General features: G+C 45.6%; 2 protein-coding genes across 3 annotated transcripts in view; both read right to left on the bottom strand.

The window, feature by feature from the left end:
- Positions 1–19,317, bottom strand: part of LOC124112107 — a 103,654-nt gene that overhangs the window by 59,819 nt on the left and 24,518 nt on the right. Inside the window, exon 1 of one of the 2 annotated variants that reach the window (XM_046472069.2) lies at positions 2,879–3,008. The exons of the other annotated variant lie outside the window; for it this stretch is intronic. The gene's annotated coding sequence lies outside the window, so the exon portion shown is untranslated. Of the gene's footprint in view, positions 1–2,878; positions 3,009–19,317 lie in introns of those variants that run through there. 2 annotated transcript variants of the gene reach the window in all.
- Positions 4,839–5,630, bottom strand: LOC125377712 (extensin-like). The gene has a single exon (XM_048391736.1). The coding sequence runs from the start codon at positions 5,628–5,630 to the stop codon at positions 4,839–4,841; it is 792 nt and encodes a 263-aa protein (XP_048247693.1).

Below are 19,317 nucleotides of genomic sequence, written 5' to 3'. Positions count from 1 at the left end.
TAATACAGAGGTACCAAAGAGAAGACAATGTCAGGGTTGTAAAATACACAGGTACCACAGAAAATGGCATCAAAAGTCAGTATCTCGTGTGTCCGCCATGTGCATTGATGACTGCCGTGCAACGCCGATACATGAGGCGGTTGATGAAGGCCATAGGCACTTGAGCCCACACTCTGAGGAATGCCTGACGCAGTTCAGCTGCAGTTGTCGGCCTTGGCCGGACGTCATTCAGCTGTCTTAGAATCTCGTCCCACAGGTGTTCAATGGGATTTAAATCAGGACTGAAGGAAGGCCACTGTATGGTTCTGATGCCATTCTGCCGGAGGAAGTCTCTCGTTGCTCTCGCAGTGTGGGCACGGGCGTTATCATGCTGAAACTCGTGGTTGCGGCGACGTGCCAAATGAGGTATGGCGTGTGGTCTCAAGACCTATCAATGTACCGTGCTGCTGTGACACCATTGCCTCTCCCTGGACCGATGTTCTGGAAGACCACAGGGCCGACCCTCTGTGCAAGACCGATTCCACCCTACACCATGATGCTCGGACCACCCCACGAGTCTCTCTCAACAACACAAGCATCCGAATAACTTTCACAACGGCGTCGCCAGACTCTCGCTCTGCCATCTGCTTTTGAGATACAGTAACGGCTCTCGTCTGAGACTCTTCTTCACTGCTAATGGCGCCAATGCTGGTGCTGTGTTGCCCACTGCAGACGGTCCGGGGGTGACGTGGTGTCAGAATTGGTCCTCGGTGTGGTCTGTGACAGTGGAGGTGTCTGCTCGTCAATCGTCGACGCACGGTGTCCGCACTAATGTGTCGCTGGTGTGTCCCCATAGTCTGTCGAGCAGTTTCCGCAGCAGTAACAAAGCGATCTTGAAGATGCTGTCGCACAATCTGATGAACCTGACATCGGGTGGTGACCCTTGGTCCTCCACTACGTGGTCGGTCATTTGTAGTGTTGGTGGTCTGTTACCTTTGCGGAGCCTGTATATAGTCCTAACGTGGACTTGAAATGCATTGGCTTCTTGTCGGGCGGTTTGTTCAGCTTGCAATCGTCCAAGGGCTTGCTGTCGCTGATTTCTTGTCAATCTTGGCATGTCGTAGCAATTCAATAACCACTGAATGTTATCCGATCTGGGTGGCCTTTTATAGGGGAAGATTTTGGGGAACGCATGTGCATTTAAATTTGCACGGAACTCACGTGCATCGGGTTACCATGGCCGTTGCCGTGATGCGTTTGGGCGATCGGTTTTATTGCCATCTGCTTTATTTTTTTATCATCAAATTCATTTTTCCTGGACAAGGTAATGTTAAATTTGAGAAACTTTGACAAAAATTACCCAGATATTTAAATGACAACTTTTCATGCAATGTTACTTTGGGTGACGTTTCTTTTGCGGTTAAGAATATATACAAATATAAGTGACACTCCAAGTAACCAAGAGCTATTCCGTACACATTAAATTAGATGCAAACCAGTGCAACTCTGGAAATAATAACATATATCCCCTTCTGGGCGTTCAATGTAAAGGTCATCTACGACTGTGTCAGTGTTATCCAACAATGGCATCGCTGATTGTCATTTTCTCTTTCGGCTGCTTTCTTGTTTCATGTATCTGGGCACATGTCGTATTGAGACAGATATATTAATAATTCAGATAGACAGCACTTTAAAACTGTGCTTTCGAACGTAACTAACTACATGACCACGTGACATTAGCTCACATTACATATACGTAACTGATGGAACAAGGTCAGCGAGGACAGAAACTGTACAGCAACGTTGTCATCGTTGGCGATGAAGATAAAGTGCGTTTGCAGTTACTTGGCGGCAATTGTGTAAATGCTTTAGAATGAACGTGTCCTTATGTCACGTGCTTTGTGACGTCATGGTGGTAGGCTGTCATTCAGAGTGACGTTACAGAGACAATGACAAAAAAGGATTTAATGTGTGCTTACCCAATCCATGTCTCGCCAGTTGACACGGCAATCAGGTGACAGTGTGTTGCAGTGCAACAAACAAGTACTAATGCATTCTTATCACGTAACGGTAGTTATCGCAACTGTCTTGCCTTGGTAGTGAACTACAGCTGGATGTGTGTATGATGTAATGTGAAGTGCAGGTTGTCCCTGTGTACATGAAACAGAAACACTGTCAGTAAGGAAAGGCTACAGTGATCTTCCTGTGGGGATTCCGGATGAGAATCGTAAAAGGCGACATAACGGATCGAGAGGTCAGCCTCGGTGACCTGGTTGATTGCATGTCATCCAATCATATGGATCGATAATCATGATGTCAATCACTGGATTGTCTGGTCTGGATTCGATTATTTACAGACCGCCGTGAAATTGTTGAGTGTGGCGTTAAACAACAAACAAAAACATGTGCATCGAGGACGTTTATAGAGATTATTCATGGAGCTAGCAAGGCGAGCTGGACATCGCAATTTCCAAGTTTTTCAAGTAAACTGTGAAAATAATGTTCCACCGTTAAGTTGGTAAAATTGTAAATCGAAAGGCATGATTTACATAACTGTTTTTATATTAAAATCTTACCACACAGGCAACCACCCGGAATCATACTAGCCTACCGCATGAAGATAAATAAGCGCTCACAGCAGGTGAATGTCTGGCGAACTGATTGTGCAAGGTACCTGCTTCTGGTGATGTGTTGGCGGAAATAGCTAGTTGTGTTTGCATGTGTCTTGCAGGCGTCATACATACACAAGTCGGCTCTGTTTACAGAGCATATTGCTGTACATCTCGACCTCTCTCCTCCCGCCGTGCTGTTGACATCACTGCTACCACAGTTAACTACCAGCTTAAGCATGCACACACATTCCATCAAATTTACATGTATAGTAACATGATAGACGTACCTGGTAGGGGCCTGTTGAAGCCGGTAGTATTATGTTTATAGTCCATTGAGATTGACAGTATATCATCAGCTAACACTGTTCCCGATCTTCTCGCCCTAAATTCAGATGGCCGTTAGTGAGTGGTAACCTCTGACATGAACTTTGACCCGAATAAGGGGCAGCGATGTGTGCCCGTCGTTTCTTGATGTAGACAAGAATATTTAGGCCTGAGTGTAAGATCAAGAACATTTATTGCATAGAAGTAGGAGGACCAAATCTGTCACTATCATATTCAAGCAATTTTTAAAAAGATTTAGGGACCATTCATAATTTGTGTCTTTGGGTGTGGGTGGGAGGTGATGGATGTGTTGTCGGGGGTGGTGGGGCTGGTGGGGGTGGGGGTGGGGTGTTATGAGGATATCTTTGTGTGTGTGTGTGTGTGTGTGGGGGGGGGGGGGGGGGGGGATGTCACAGTCAGATGGTTCTGTTTCATTAGCATCATTCATTTAGTCTTTTAGTCTTTGAGGTTTGGTGTGTCAAATCCTTCCGTGTATTGTCCTTTAGTGTGAAGACCATGTAGAACAAAACTCACACATTGGCTTACACGATTTCTTAAAAAAACTACCATGATCCACAGTACAAATAAAAAAACTGTTTCTGTAGAAATAGCCTGAAGTTGCCTGTCTTAGTGACTCTGATGCTGGAGAGTAATACTGCATAAGTTCACACTAAGTGAAGGATTCCAGTGATGATTCAGGCACCCCCAACACCACTACACCATCCTATCCCCAACGACACAGTCGCCCCCACACAACTACAAAATCTTATCCCCACCGACACAGTCGCCCCAACACCACTACACCATCCTATCCCCACCGACACAGTCGCCCCCACACCACTGCACCACTCTATCCCCATCTCATATCCCACACCCACCCAACCACACCTCACATCCCATCCACACCTCACATCCCACCCACACCTCACATCCCACACCCAACCCAGCCACCCACATCTCATATCCCACTCCCACCAATCCATACGTCACACCCCACACCTCACCTCACATCCTACACCCACCCACACCTCACATCCCACACCCACCCACCATCACCTCACATCCCACACCCACCCACACCCCGCACCAACCCACATCTCATATCCCACACCCACCCACACTTCACACCCCACCCCCACCAACCCACACCTCACAGCCCACCCCAACATCTCATATCCCCCACCCACCCACCCACACCTCACAGCCCACACCAACCCACCCACACCTCACATCCCACATCCACCTACCCCCACCTCACATCCCACACCCACACCTCACATCCCACACCTACCCACAGCCCCCCACACCCACCTCATATCCCACACCTACCCACACCTCACATCCCACACCACACCCATTTGCAAACAGACAGTAAGATAACCGTTGACAATGGTTTGAGAATCGAGGACGTTACAATTCATCTTTATTGATGTTGACAGCCAATATTATGAGATCTCAGGCAGGTTTGTTGTGAGACATGAAGCGATAAGCGAGATTATTTGAAGCAAGAAGCATGATCTGCCATCTACTAAGGCTGTATCAAGGCATGTAATCCCGGTTTTGCGGGATATATGGTGATAATGAGTATGGTGAATAGCAGCAGGCAATATTGGGTTCAGTTGGATGTTTCGTACGTCCATCCCACGTTGTGTGGCCCAGCTGGGACTTCGTGGATCCCATGTGTCACTATCCTGCACTTGGGTCTTATGAGAATGACCGCAGTTTCCACATTACATTCACTTTAAACAGCTGAGAATGGGGACACCTGATACAATTACTGTTATCTAGGGAAATGCGTTGCAACGTGAATTAGGTCAAATGTAGGTTGGATGTGCCAGTCTCCCACAGCGGCAGTGAGAGGGAGGGGGTGGGGGGTATTGGTGTAGGATGGGGAGCCACTGATGTAAAAGGGGTGCGATGACACTAGTGTAGGAGGGGGTGGGGTGACACTGGTGTAGAGTGGGCGGGTTGACACTGGTGTAGGAGGGGGTGGGTGACACTAGTGTGGGAGGGGGTTTGGGTGACACTGGTGTGGGAGGGGGTGGGGTGACACTGGTGTAAGAGTGGGTGAGGTGACACAGATGGAGGAGGTGCGATGACACCAGTGTAGGAGGATGTGGGGTGACACTGGTGTAGGCGGGGTGGGGGTGGGGTGTGTGTGTGTGGGGGTGACACTGGTGTGGGAGGGGGTAGGGTGACACTGGTGTAGGAGGGGGCGCGATGACACTTGTGTAGGAGGGGGTGGGGTGACACTGGTGTGGGAGGGGTTGGGGTGACACTGGTGGAAGAGTGGATGGGGTAACACTGGTGTAGGAGGGGGTGCGATGACACAAGTGTAGGAGGGTGTGGGGTAACACTGGTGTGGGAGGGGTTGGTGTGACACTGAATTAAGAGTGGGTTGGGTGACACTGGTGTAGGAGGGGATGGGGTGACACTGGTGTAGGAGGGGGTGGGGTGACATTGGTGTAGGAGGGGATGGGGAGACACTGGTGTAGGAGGGGGTGGGGTGACATTGGTGTAGGAGGGTGGGATGACACTGGTGTAGGAGGGGGTGGGGTGACACTGGTGTAGGAGGGGATGGGGTGACATTGGTGTAGGAGGTTTGGGTGACACTGGTGTAGGAGGGTGTGAGGTGACACTGGTGTAGGAGGGTGGGATGACACTGGTGTAGGAGGGGATGGGGAGACACTGGTGTAGGAGGGGGTGGGGTGACATTGGTGTAGGAGGTTTGGGTGACACTGGTGTAGGAGGGTGTGAGGTGACACTGGTGTAGGAGGGTGTGAGGTGACACTGGTGTAGGAGGGTGTGAGGTGACACTGGTGTAGGAGGGGGTGGGATGACACTGGTGTAGGAGGGGATGGGGAGACACTGGTGTAGGAGGGGGTGGGGTGACATTGGTGTAGGAGGGTGGGATGACACTGGTGTAGGAGGGGGTGGGGAGACACTGGTGTAGGAGGGGGTGGGGTGACATTGGTGTAGGAGGTTTGGGTGACACTGGTGTAGGAGGGTGTGAGGTGACACTGGTGTAGGAGGGTGGGATGACACTGGTGTAGGAGGGGATGGGGAGACACTGGTGTAGGAGGGGGTGGGGTGACATTGGTGTAGGAGGTTTGGGTGACACTGGTGTAGGAGGGTGTGAGGTGACACTGGTGTAGGAGGGGGTGGGGTAACACTGGTGTAGGAGGGGGTGGGGTGACACTGGTGTAGGAGGGGGTGGGGTGACACTGGTGTAGGAGGGTGGGATGACACTGGTGTAGGAGGGGATGGGGAGACACTGGTGTAGGAGGGGGTGGGGTGACACTGGTGTAGGAGGGGGTGGGGTGACACTGGTGTAGGAGGGGGTGGGGTGACACTGGTGTAGGAGGGGGTGGGGTGACACTGGTGTAGGAGGGGGTGGGGTGACACTGGTGTAGGAGGGTGGGATGACACTGGTGTAGGAGGGGATGGGGAGACACTGGTGTAGGAGGGGGTGGGGTGACACTGGTGTAGGAGGGGGTGGGGTGACACTGGTGTAGGAGGGGATGGGGAGACACTGGTGTAGGAGGGGGTGGGGTGACACTGGTGTAGGAGGGGGTGGGGTAACACTGGTGTAGGAGGGGGTGGGGTGACACTGGTGTAGGAGGGGGTGGGGTGACACTGGTGTAGGAGGACGGGGTGACACTGGTGTAGGAGGGTGGGGTGATACTGATGTAGGAGGGTGGGGTGACACTGATGTAGGAGGGGGTGGGGTGACACTGGTGTAGGAGGGTAGGTGACACTGGTGTAGGAGGGGGTTGGGTGACACTGGTGTAGGAGGGTGGGGTGACACTGATGTAGGAGGGGGTTGGGTGACACTGGTGTAGGAGGGTGGAGTGACACTGGTGTAGGAGGGTGGAGTGACACTGGTGTAGGAGGGTGGGGTGACACTTATGTAGGAGGGGGTTGGGTGACACTGGTGTAGGAGGGTGGGGGACATTGGTGTAGGAGGGTGGAGTGACACTGGTGTAGGAGGGTGGGGTGACACTTATGTAGGAGGGGGTTGGGTGACACTGGTGTAGGAGGGTGGGGGGACACTGGTGTAGGAGGGTGGAGTGACACTGGTGTAGGAGGGTGGGGTGTCACTGGTGTAGGAGGGGGTTGGGTGACACTGGTGTAGGAGGCGGTGGAGGTGACAGAGACACTAGTGTAGGAGGGTGGAGTGACACTTATGTAGGAGGGGGTTGGGTGACACTGGTGTAGGAGGGTGGGATGACACTGGTGTAGGAGGGGATGGGGAGACACTGGTGTAGGAGGGGGTGGGGTGACACTGGTGTAAGAGGGTGTAAGGTGACACTGGTGTAGGAGGGGGTGGGGTGACACTGGTTTAGGAGGGGGTGGGGTGACACTGGTGTAGGAGGGTGGGATGACACTGGTGTAGGAGGGGGTGGAGTGACACTTGTGTAGGAGGGGGTGGGTTGACACTGGTGTAGGAGGGTGGGATGACACTGGTGTAGGAGGGGGTGGAGTGACACTGGTGTAGGAGGGTGGGGTGACACTGGTGTAGGAGGGTGGGGTAAACACAGGGGTAGGAGGGTGGGGTCACACTGGTGTAGGAGGGTGGGGTGACACTGGTGTAGGAGGGGGTTGGGTGACACTGGTGTAGGAGGCGGTGGAGGTGACAGAGACACTAGTGTAGGAGGGTGGAGTGACACTTATGTAGGAGGGGGTTGGGTGACACTGGTGTAGGAGGGTGGAGTGACACTGGTGTAGGAGGGTGGAGTGACACTCGTGTAGGAGGGTGGGGTGACACTTATGTAGGAGGGGGTTGGGTGACACTGGTGTAGGAGGGTGGGGGGACACTGGTGTAGGAGGGGGTGGAGTGACACTGGTGTAGGAGGGTGGGGTGACAGAAACACTAGTGTAGGAGGATGGGGTGAGACTGGTGTAGGAGGGTGGGGTGACACTGGTGTAGGAGAGTGGGGTGACAGAAACACTAGTGTAGGAGGGTGGGGTGAGACTGGTGTAGGAGGGTGGGGTGACAGAAACACTAGTGTAGGAGGGTTGGGCGACACTGGTGAAGGAGGTGTTGGGGTGACACTAGTGTAGGAGGTGTTGGGGTGAAACTAGTGTAGGAGGGTTTGGGTGACACTGGTGTAGGAGGGTGGGGTGACACTGGTGTAGGAGGGGTTGGGGTGACACTAGTGTAGGAGGGTGGGGTGACACTGATGTAGGAGGGGGTTGGGTGACACTGGTGTAGGAGAGGGTGGAGGTGACAGAGACACTAGTGTAGGAGGGTTGGGTGACACTGGTGTAGGAGGGTTGGGTGACACTGGTGTAGGAGGGGATGGAGGTGACAGTAAGGCCCGAACCTTGTGTTACTCTGTAACTGTTTCATAATGTCATGTATATAGGATGAGCCAGTTATTGTTGTGCTTCAAAGTTGGCTATTTGTTAATGACAAATGTCCATTGTGATGTAGTCTTACATACTCAGCGTACTTGTGAAAATATATAATATATATCACTGTAACCTGTAACCTGTGAGTAAACATAGCATCTCTGTTGCCTGATTCATGTTTAAGGTAACAGAAGAATGTCGTAATATTTCGACACCTCTACACTTTTGAACTTGTCATTTTGTGTTTTGTCAGCAAAGTATCAGATATTATAAGGGACAGCCTCAGGTACTTGAATGGGTTGATAATCCAATGTCCAAGATCTGTCATCTCTATGTCAACGCGATATATGTATGTTATTCTACGTCATTTTTTAACTAACAAACAAATAGCTAAAATGATGCGCCATCCAACTTTGCGTTTTATACATTTTTTTAAGAACGTTTAGCAATGTCAATATTCACACATTTTAACATTGGATGAACAAAGAATATACAGTGTATTGAAACTATATCAACTATTTAAATTGGACGCTTTGAAACGCTACTGCGCAAATGTGAGTTACGCGTGTGTTTCATACACATCAAAACACATCAAATGATCAGGTGAAGAGGCGGTAGCTTCCAGAAATACAGCAGCTTCCCCCATCTATTAGCCAGGCGACGAGGCAGATGACAGCTCAGATGACAGTTTATCTGTTTCGCCGAAAGATCAATAATTCTCTTCTTGCAATTCACACATAACCCAACTATTCTTGTGCCTTCATTAAGCTTACTGCATGTCCTGCTTACCGCACCAGGGTCATGGCTACAAGAGTTGTCGAAAACGTCCCCCACACCCCATGTTAAATATATATATATATCAGAGTAAATGGTACGATGCACTCGCACCTGCAAATATCTTCTAACTTTTGACAGTCTAACGATACAAATTACTTTGGCATGTCACTGTGCCCCGATCGTTCAGCGATACGCAGGCGATACATCTGCCGAACTGTGTTTCCGACTTAAACAGTCACAGGCAGTCAAAAACGTGGGGACACTAGTGTGCATGTCACGAACATCCTGGCGACACAACCACGTGTACAAGTCTTTATCATATAATGGGTAGGTTTCTCGGCAGGAAAAACCCATCGGATGAAAACGATATCCGTTTGGGTCATATGCGGATAGAGATGCAAATATCAAAGGTCAAGTAGGGACTACTTTCAATGCTTACAAACAAACATTGCGTCGCCCTTGTCATTCGGCGATCAGAATAAACCATCGGGAATCTGGAGAAACTACTGGAATACTTGCTATAATTATCAAAAGAACAGTCCAGGAAACTGAAAAGCAGTGTCTAACTGTGGCGTAGCTGAGCCATTTTACAAGTTTGAGTAAGATATAAATTAGCGACGACACTAGACTAACGGGATCAGTTTCCATATCTGTGCTGGTAGGCCTCTGCGGTTTGGAACCTACCCCCCCAATTAAAACAGTTGGATCTGGTCGAAATAGTTACCTTGCTTCATTTTGTCGCTGTGTGTACATCTGACTGCACTTCGTAACGTTATGACAGGACAGGCAGACGCTAAACAGACGTGCCGTCTCATAGACTAGGGTTGGAGTAGCGTCCCTTTGATAAAGGGCAGTTACTCTAGCGGACAGACCGATGGATTATCGTGAAATGCAAGTAGAAACACTTTGTGTAGGCAATTGTTGTTTTGCCTATATGTAGTTACGCCACTGTCTAAGAAACAGGTTTCAGTTGGAACTATATTGACTGTTGTCATTATCCGACTGACACATTACTTACCTTTTGACGTAATATATATTAATGCGCACTTTCTAGGAGATCTTCCAATGTTAAGGTATTTTTGTTTGACATGGAAAGATATTTTTCGAGCACAGAATTAAAGAATGACATTAAATCATAAGAGGTTATCACGCTTGTGTGTTTGGGGATGGTAAATATCCTGTATAAGGAATACAACACGGTGTATTTCGCTCTCCCAGGCTCAATAGATACAATGCTTATTCCTAATACAGGATATTAACCATCCCAAAACACAATCGCGTGATAACCTCTATTTATCCTTAGTCCCACTGTCGAAATATATATATTTGGTCTAAACATGAACTGCTAGAAATAGTACAACATTTCCGTCCTTCACGTGTATGGGTAGACTCATTAAATAATAATTCTATTTATTGCTTTTGCACAGATAAATCATTTGGTATTTTATATATTTTTATCTTGATAAGTTAAAGGAAAATGGTTTATGTTTATATCTGCAGAGTATTTAACAAAACAATCTCCAGAGACAATACAGTAGTTGATAATATTAATATTGTTCTTATCGTTTAAATATTTTCATACGTGATACTCATATTGTGACCGCTCGAAAGCCATGAAATACTCGATATTCATCCTATCCATTTTGGTTTATATTAAATTGATAACGTTACCATCAAGCAGTATTAGTATTTCTTTTAGAAACTGACCATGCAAGTGCCCATGCTGGTTTCACACAAGGTGACATTAATAAAAATCACAAGCCAAAAAAATGTAAACATTGTATGATGTTCTTCCACCGGACGTTTCCGGTTACATTAAAAGTCCATTGAAAGTTCGATTCAGGTGAGCCCAAATCGGTGATGAACAAATATGAAAATAAGTGCTCTGAAGGTCAAGGATGATAATGTGGCATGAAAGAGGCATGAACGTGGCTACGAAAATTGGGTACGACGGTCGAGGGAGTGGCATTTGAGACATCCGTCTGAATGTTGATGGTTGAACAATCAGGTCTAAACAGACCAATGGGGTACTTCAAGGATCTAATCTACCCCCAAGCCATTCACCCTTAATCCCATAATTGTTGTTACCAGCTTTAGCGAGACATGAGGAGCTGGCACACAGAGCTTGGGAGGTCGATGTGGTTCACTTGCAACAACGTAAACACACAGATAAGCTTTAACACAGACGATCATTCAGAACTTACTTATGTGGGAAATGTACCTCACACGAAATAATTTACATCAGCAAATGTCTTTCATCACACGGTAGAACACGGTAACTGAATATATATTTGGGTTGAAGTTATTTATATTTCCTATATACAATACATATATAATATAAAACCCGAAACTGTGAATAGTCATTCAAAAGTCGTTAGTGTTTAGATAAACGCGCTGTTACAACGTGCAATCAATTGTAACATAATCACTTTTCAGTTAATGAAAGCTTCAAAGTAAAAAAAGCATATCTAGGTTCTCGAACACATATGTGGTTGTGCATCCAAACACTGATACCAACCACCCCTTCACACTGATACAAACCACCCCTTCACACTGATACCAACCACCCCTTCACGCTGATACCAACCACCCCTTCACACTGATACCAATCACCTTTTCACACTGATACCAACCACCCCTTCACACTGATACCAAACACCCCTTCACACTGATACCAACCACCCCTTCACACTGATACCAAACACCCCTTCACACTGATACCAACCACCCCTTCACACTGATACCAACCACCCTTTCACACTGATACCAACCACCCCTTCACACCGATACCAACCACCCCTTCAACTTGATACCAACCATCCTTAATATCTGATACCAACATCCCCTTTATACTGATACCAACCACCCCTTCACGCTGATAACAACCACCCTTCACACTAGAGTGTCACTGTACAATCACCACCAGTGCCACTGATAATAGCTAGAGTGTCACTGTACAATCACCACCAGTGCCACGGATTATAGCTAGAGTGTCACTGTACAATCACCACCAGTGAACTGTTCATAGCTAGAGGATCACTGTACAACCACCACCAGTGCCACTGATAATAGCTAGAGTGTCACTGTAAAACCACCACCAGTGCCACTGTAAATAGCTAGAGGATCACTGTACAACCACCACCAGTGCCACTGTTAATAGCTAGAGGATCACTGTACAACCACCACCAGTGCCACTGTTTATAGCTAAAGCGTCACTGTACAACCACCACCAGTGCTACAGTTAAAAGCTACAGGATCACTGTACAACCACCACAGTGCCAATGTTAATAGCTAGATTGTCACTGTACAACCACCACCAGTGTAACTTTTAATAGCTAGAGCGTCACTGTACAACCACCACCAGTGCCACTGTTAATAGCTAGAGTGTCACTGTACAATCACCACCAGTGCCACTGTTAATAGCTAGAGAGTCACAGTACAATCACCACCAGTGCCACTGATAATAGCTAGAGTGTCACTGTACAACCACCACTAGTGTAACTGTTAATAGCTAGAAGATCACTGTACACCTACCACCAGTGCCACTGTTAATAGCTAGAGGATCACTGTACAATCACCACCAGTGCCACTGTTAATAGCTAGAGAGTCACTGTACAACCACCACCAGTGCCACTGTTAATAGCTAGAGCGTCACTGTACAACCACCACCATTACTACTGTTAATAGCTAGAGGATTACTGAACAACAACCACCAGTGCCACTGTTAATAGCTAGAAGGTTACTGTACGACCACCACCAGTGTAACTGTTAATAGCTAGAGCGTCACTGGTACAATCAACACCAGTGCCACTGTTAATAGCTAGAGGGTCACTGGTACAATCACCACCAGTGCCACTGTTAATAGCTAGAGCGTCACTGTACAACCACCACCAGTGCCCCTGATAATAGCTAGAGAGTCACTGTAAAATCACCACCAGTGCCACTGTTAATAGCTAGAGGATCACTGTACAACCACCACCAGTGCCACTGTTAATAGCTAGAGTGTCACTGTACAACCACCACCAGTGCTACAGTTAATAGCTACAGGATCACTGTACAACCACCACAGTGCCAATGATAATAGCTAGAGTGTCACTGTACAACCACCACCAGTGCCACTGTTAATAGCTAGAGTGTCACTGTACAATCACCACCAGTGCCACTGTTAATAGCTAGAGAGTCACAGTACAATCACCACCAGTGCCACTGATAATAGCTAGAGTGTCACTGTAAAACCACCACTAGTGTAACTGTTAATAGCTAGAGGATCACTGTACACCTACCACCAGTGCCACTGTTAATAGCTAGAGCGTCACTGTACAATCACCACCAGTGCCACTGATAATAGCTAGAGTGTCACTGTACAATCACCACCAGTGCCACTGATAATAGCTAGAGAGTCACTGTACAATCACCACCAGTGCCAATGTTAATAGCTAGAGTGTCACTGTACAACCACCACCAGTGCCACTGTTAATAGCTAGAGTGTCACTGTACAATCACCACCAGTGCCACTGTTAATAGCTAGAGAGTCACTGTACACCTACCACCAGTGCCACTGTTAATAGCTAGAGAGTCACAGTACAATCACCACCAGTGCCACTGATAATAGCTAGAGTTTCACTGTACAATCACCACCAGTGCCACTGTTAATAGCTGGAGGATCACTGTACAATCACCACCAGTGCCACTGATAATAACTAGAGCGTCACTGTACAATCACCACCAGTGCCACTGATAATAGCTAGAGAGTCACTGTACAATCACCTCCAGTGCCACTGTTAATAGCTAGAGTGTCACTGGTACAATCACCACCAGTGCCACTGTTAATAGTTAGAGCGTCACAGTACAATCGCCACCAGTGCCACTGTTAATAGATAGAGCGTCACTTACAATCACCACCAGTGCCACTGATTATAGCTAGAGCGTCACTGTACAACCACCACCAGTGTAACTGTTAATAGCTAGAGAGTCACTGTACACCTACCACCAGTGCCACTGATAATAGCTAGAGCGCCACTGTACAATCACCACCAGTGCCACTGATAATAGCTAGAGTGTCACTGTACAATCACCACCATCCCCAAATGCCACTGACACAATGCACTATTGAACTGTAGAGACACCACCTATGTCGCTGCAACAGATCAGGGTTAATATGTTTAGTCACCACAAATATCACGGATACACTGATTGTGTAAATCTGGGTTTAGCTCAACAATTAAAGCAAAAGTCTCTGCCACAAGTCAGGTTTTCACGGAACAATCCCCACACTTGTCACCAACACAAGACAGAGTTTAACTCTACAATCGCCACCTATGTTACTGAAACAAGCTATTTTTTGCCCTGTCCAATCATCACCAATGCCATTGATACGAGGTTAAGGTTTAACTGTACAATTACCAAAATGTCACTGGTACAAAGCAGACTTTCACTGAACAATCACTACCCATGTCACTAATACAAATTAGAGTTTAACTGCAACTTCACCACAAATGTCATTGATACAAAAAATGTGTTTAACTGTCCAATCACCATTAAATGTACAGATACAATTGTGGGTTTACCTGTTCAGTCAGAATCTATATGAATGATAACAGCCAGATACTTACTGAACGATCAGAACCAATGCCAGTGATTTAAGTCAAAGTTCTGTATGTATGTAACTGACACAAGCCTGTTGTTTACATAACAATCAACCCCTACATCACTGAAACAAGCCAGGGAATCATAGAACAATCACCACCTATGTCATTAAAACCAACTCGGTTTTGTCTGCACAATACCACTGTTGTCATTCATTCATGGCTATATTTCTAGTAAACGATTTGTCTCGGTTTGACATTAGAATATATTATATTATATATTAGATAATATGGGAAGGACATGAGACGTTCCTGGAACATACTGTTGTCGAAGGTTACCACATGTATTACAAATTAAAAAGAAATGATATTCGTCCTTCACGTAGCCCATGTTACATATCTTACAAAACCTCTGGTCTCTAGAAGTGTTATTGTATCTCCAGGTTTCCATGTGTATAGAATGCGGGCGACGGCGAAATCGAGCCGTTCCCGATCAAAATGAAAGAGTATTATGATGTACGTTTGAGCTACCAACAATTGACCCGTGAAAATCCGGGTTAGGATTGGTCTTTAGTAAGTAGCTTTTCGTAAGGGGCGACAAATGGTCCAGCAGCTTCGTGACATATATAGCGTAAAGTGTGCACTTTGTGATAAAAGCATGACAATTGGCACAGTTGTAGGTTAGAATATTCCAAATATTATAAGATATGGGGCCACCCCAAACAGTCCAATTTGGCCGCCATGGAGGAATGAATTCAAATATTTCTCACATGAACTTGACCCACAACTTAATTATATTATGAAAAATGAACATTTCGGAATGTATTTAGTACTATTTACCAAACAATACATTTGTAATTTAACTTGATTAAAGTAATCAAAAGTGAGACAAAATGAAAAAAATATGCATTTCCTCCTTCTTCGGGATAACCTTACTTCATTTAAAGTCAAGTAATGTTTCCAAACTTTCATACTCATATGGTCAACAACAGAATGTTTAAAGAACAACATTTGCATTTATTGAAATAATTTGTACATGACTAATACTTTGCTTGGTGAGTGACAATTAAATACGATCACAGTTGCCTCCACATTTGGAAAGTGGTGTACAAACCAACTGTGCCATTTGCACCTTGCTGTTATTCTGCATCTCAGAAGCTCTTGACGTGACTTAGAAGCTGGTTGGTGTGGGAGGTCTGTGGTGAGCTTGAAATGCAGCTCTTTTGACATGTGGTACAAAGCAGCTGACGTTGGAGCAATGGAATCAATTGACTTCCTTTCTCAGTGAATAGCCCTTTGCGTGCCTCATCCACTCCTGTACATGTACTGGCCCGATCACATATTAAGACCACAAAATGCTGAATGACTGGCATCATGTTCTTCACATCCTCTTCGGTTGGTACATCACCAATGAGATTGAAAGTCTATGTTGCTTTATCATACACATTCATGTTTCCATGTTTTTGCCTTTTACCCCAAGAAAGATGTCTAGTCACAGCCATAACTGCATGAAATATCTTGAAGTGACCAGGCTTTCTCCGGTCCAAAGAGTTCGGCAAGGACATGAGCTGCCAAATATCTGCATTGTTTTCCAGTTTTAAAAGCTGTCCAGAAGTAAGACCCATCCATTTGACATGTGCAAAAAGAGTCTTGTTTCAGCTTCTTAATGTAAACAGGGATGCAGATCATTGACAACGTATGGCCCTTTGTTGAACAGAACATGTTTGCCATAAGTGGTTATAATTTGTTCATCCCCACATTCCAATGAAATAACTTGTTCAGCCAAGAACTTAAACAGTCAATTCACAGAAATACCTCCTACTGTGCGGAATTTGGCTCTTTTGTTGAACGTTCGTACTGATCAAGTGCTACAATAGGGATCTTTTTGGGTTTACATGATGTGCTGCTTGTTTGATTAAATCTAAGGAAAGTCTGATCATGGCCATTGATTTTGAATCTTCCAAAAGTCGTACCGTTGAAGAAGAATGCAAGAAAGGTAATTACGTGGTGAAGCTATTACTCAATTATTTACTGACCGTCATATTGCTGAGTGCGGCGTAACACAGCACGCAAACAAACGAAACCAACAATTCCTGGAAGCTAGTCCGGTTCATACACCGATTTAGAACGTGTTTCAAATTCAGAAATGTACAATTAAGGTTAATCGGCACCCTGCCTCTTCTGAATACATGTTTACCCAAAACCAAACTTATGCAAAAGTAACTTAATTCAAAATACCAATTAGATTCACCATTGGCAGCTTCAAGACAAGTTTACACAAAGTGAATACCTACGAAATATATTTTGAGAATGTTGATGAGATTTTGGAGGTCAACGACAGTGTTAGAAATAAGCGTTATGTCATCAACAAGACAAAAGCTCTAACAGCTCTGGGTGGAATTCGATTCAACTTCGATCTCAAGATTCTCCTTCGCTAAATCATTTATGAGCATATTGAAATATAGATGGAATCAGAATACATCCCTGCCAAACTCCATGATTACATTCAAAACTGTCCGAAAAGTGTTTATCCTATCTAATACGAGAATATACATATTTATGTATAGGTTTAACAGTATTATAAAGCTTTTGAGAAATCCCATTTTCATTCAAATCCATCCATAACTTAAGTCCTGTCGACAGAATCAAAAACTTTAATGGAGTCAACAAAGAGAGTATATATTTTACCCCTTTTCTCAGATGCATAACGCTGAATTACTGATTGGAGAATATTTGCCACAGCGTAGGCTCTCCGAAAACCTGCCTGGGATTCCACTAGTTTATCATATGCCCCACTACAGAACTGTAATCTTGTATTGAGAATGGAAATATAAACCCTACTGACGATACTCAAAATTGCAATGGCTCTGTAGTTATCTGGTGTATTGATGCCATGAGACCAACCAGAGGGAAAATACGCCGTAAAGTCAAGAATGGGAAGAGGACATCTTGAACACTTTTAAACATTTCCGAAATAGGTCAATCAATTCAACTAATTAAAAACCATTAATGGAATTAATGTCACTCACATAAGTCAGGTTACGTGTGTAATCACCACCTACGTCCCTGGTCGCCGTCATATTTCCACTGATACAAGCAAGGGTTTCTCTTTACAATCACTACCAATGTCACTGATACAAGCCAGGGTTTCTCTGTGCAATCACCACCAATGTCACCGATACAAGCCAGGGTTTCTCTGTACAATCACCACCAATGTCACCGATACAAGCCAGGGTTTCTATTTTCAATCACTACCAATGTCACCGATACAAGCCAGGGTTTCTATTTACAATCACTACCAATGTCATTGATACAAGCCAGGGTTTCTCTTTACAGTCACCATCAATGTCACTGATACAAGCCAGGGTTTCTATTTTCAATCACTACCAATGTCACCGATACAAGCCAGGGTTTCTCTGTACCATCACCACCAATGTCACTGATACAAGCCAGGGTTTCTCTTTACAATCACCACCAATGTCACCGATACAAGCGAGGGTTTCTATTTACAATCACTACCAATGTCACCGATACAAGCCAGGGTTTCTCTTTATAGTCCCCACCAATGTCACCGATACAAGCCAGGGTTTCTCTTTATAGTCCCCACCAATGTCACTGATACAAGCCAGGGTTTCGGTTTTCTATATCACTGAAGATAAATTGACATTAAGTTTGACATTTTCTTATTTATTATTGATAGATTCATTTTGAATTAGACACCGTGCCAGAAGAGGGGGCACATTTTATTATCGTTTATAAGAAGAACGGGTAATATTATATATTTACTCCAGTTTTGGCAATGAAGAAAACTACAATACTCGTTTCATAATTGTGTGGGTTTTAACACGCAACTTGAAAACATTTTAGTCAATATATTGCGAGGCAAGATACACCATCAACAACGTAAAGATATTCAATCTAAATTGACATAGAATATCTACATATTAACATATTGTGTTGGATGCTAAAATCGGTGTGGTATGAATCCAACTTCCAGACGAAGGGCTGGAGATTGTACAGGCTGCGTCGATGTCAGAAACAGAGTGTTGGGGTGGTAGTGTTAAGACGATGAAAGGACCAACTGAGAAAGGAGAACGTGTTGCTTTCGAATTCTAGGTCCCATTAAATGTAACTCTGAGAAAGCTTGAAAACGAAAATTGTTTTAGTACGCGATCAACCAGTTGTGTTTTGGTTTGATTTCCACATTTCCATGGCCACGTTTCTGTATACCTGTCTCTGAGAACTATTTCATAGCACTGAAAACTGATGTCAGTGTTAGTGATGGTGTGCCTGTTATACACGTGTCTTACATCACAGCTGTCTTTCTTTATACGGCGATACCGGCGAGTCATCTAATGCTCATGCCCTGTTCTGAAATGACCCGGGGTCAGAAGACGACGTTGCGGCTTTATTCGGGAGGATTATCGTGAACATTCCCAAGGGTCGGCGTCATGAGTTATGAGCCTGAGTTTGCCGAGGATGAACAGGGGAATTTTTCGTAAATCACTGTAATGCACTGAATATGGCTGTGTCGCTTAAAGATAACATTCAGGGACGAAGTATGAAATTCAAAAGCCACAATTTCACGTTACAGGTCACCACACGTAACGTGTTCACTAACCCAATTTATTCCGTATGTGCATTTGATTTGGGTTTTTTCAAACAGGCAAAATCCTGTCTGAAGA

The sequence above is a fragment of the Haliotis rufescens genome, unplaced genomic scaffold (assembly GCF_023055435.1).
Source record: "Haliotis rufescens isolate VD_foot unplaced genomic scaffold, xgHalRufe1.0.p SCAF_10, whole genome shotgun sequence".
In the NCBI taxonomy this organism is placed as follows: Eukaryota; Metazoa; Mollusca; class Gastropoda; order Lepetellida; family Haliotidae; genus Haliotis; species Haliotis rufescens.
Note: the sequence above shows the minus strand (reverse complement) of the source record. Positions and strands in the feature narration are given on the sequence as shown.

Coding starts and splice junctions, on each gene's coding strand:
- LOC125377712 (XM_048391736.1), bottom strand. CDS start 5,630: ATGTCACCCCACCCCCTCCTACACCAGTGTCTCCCCATCCCCTCCTAC.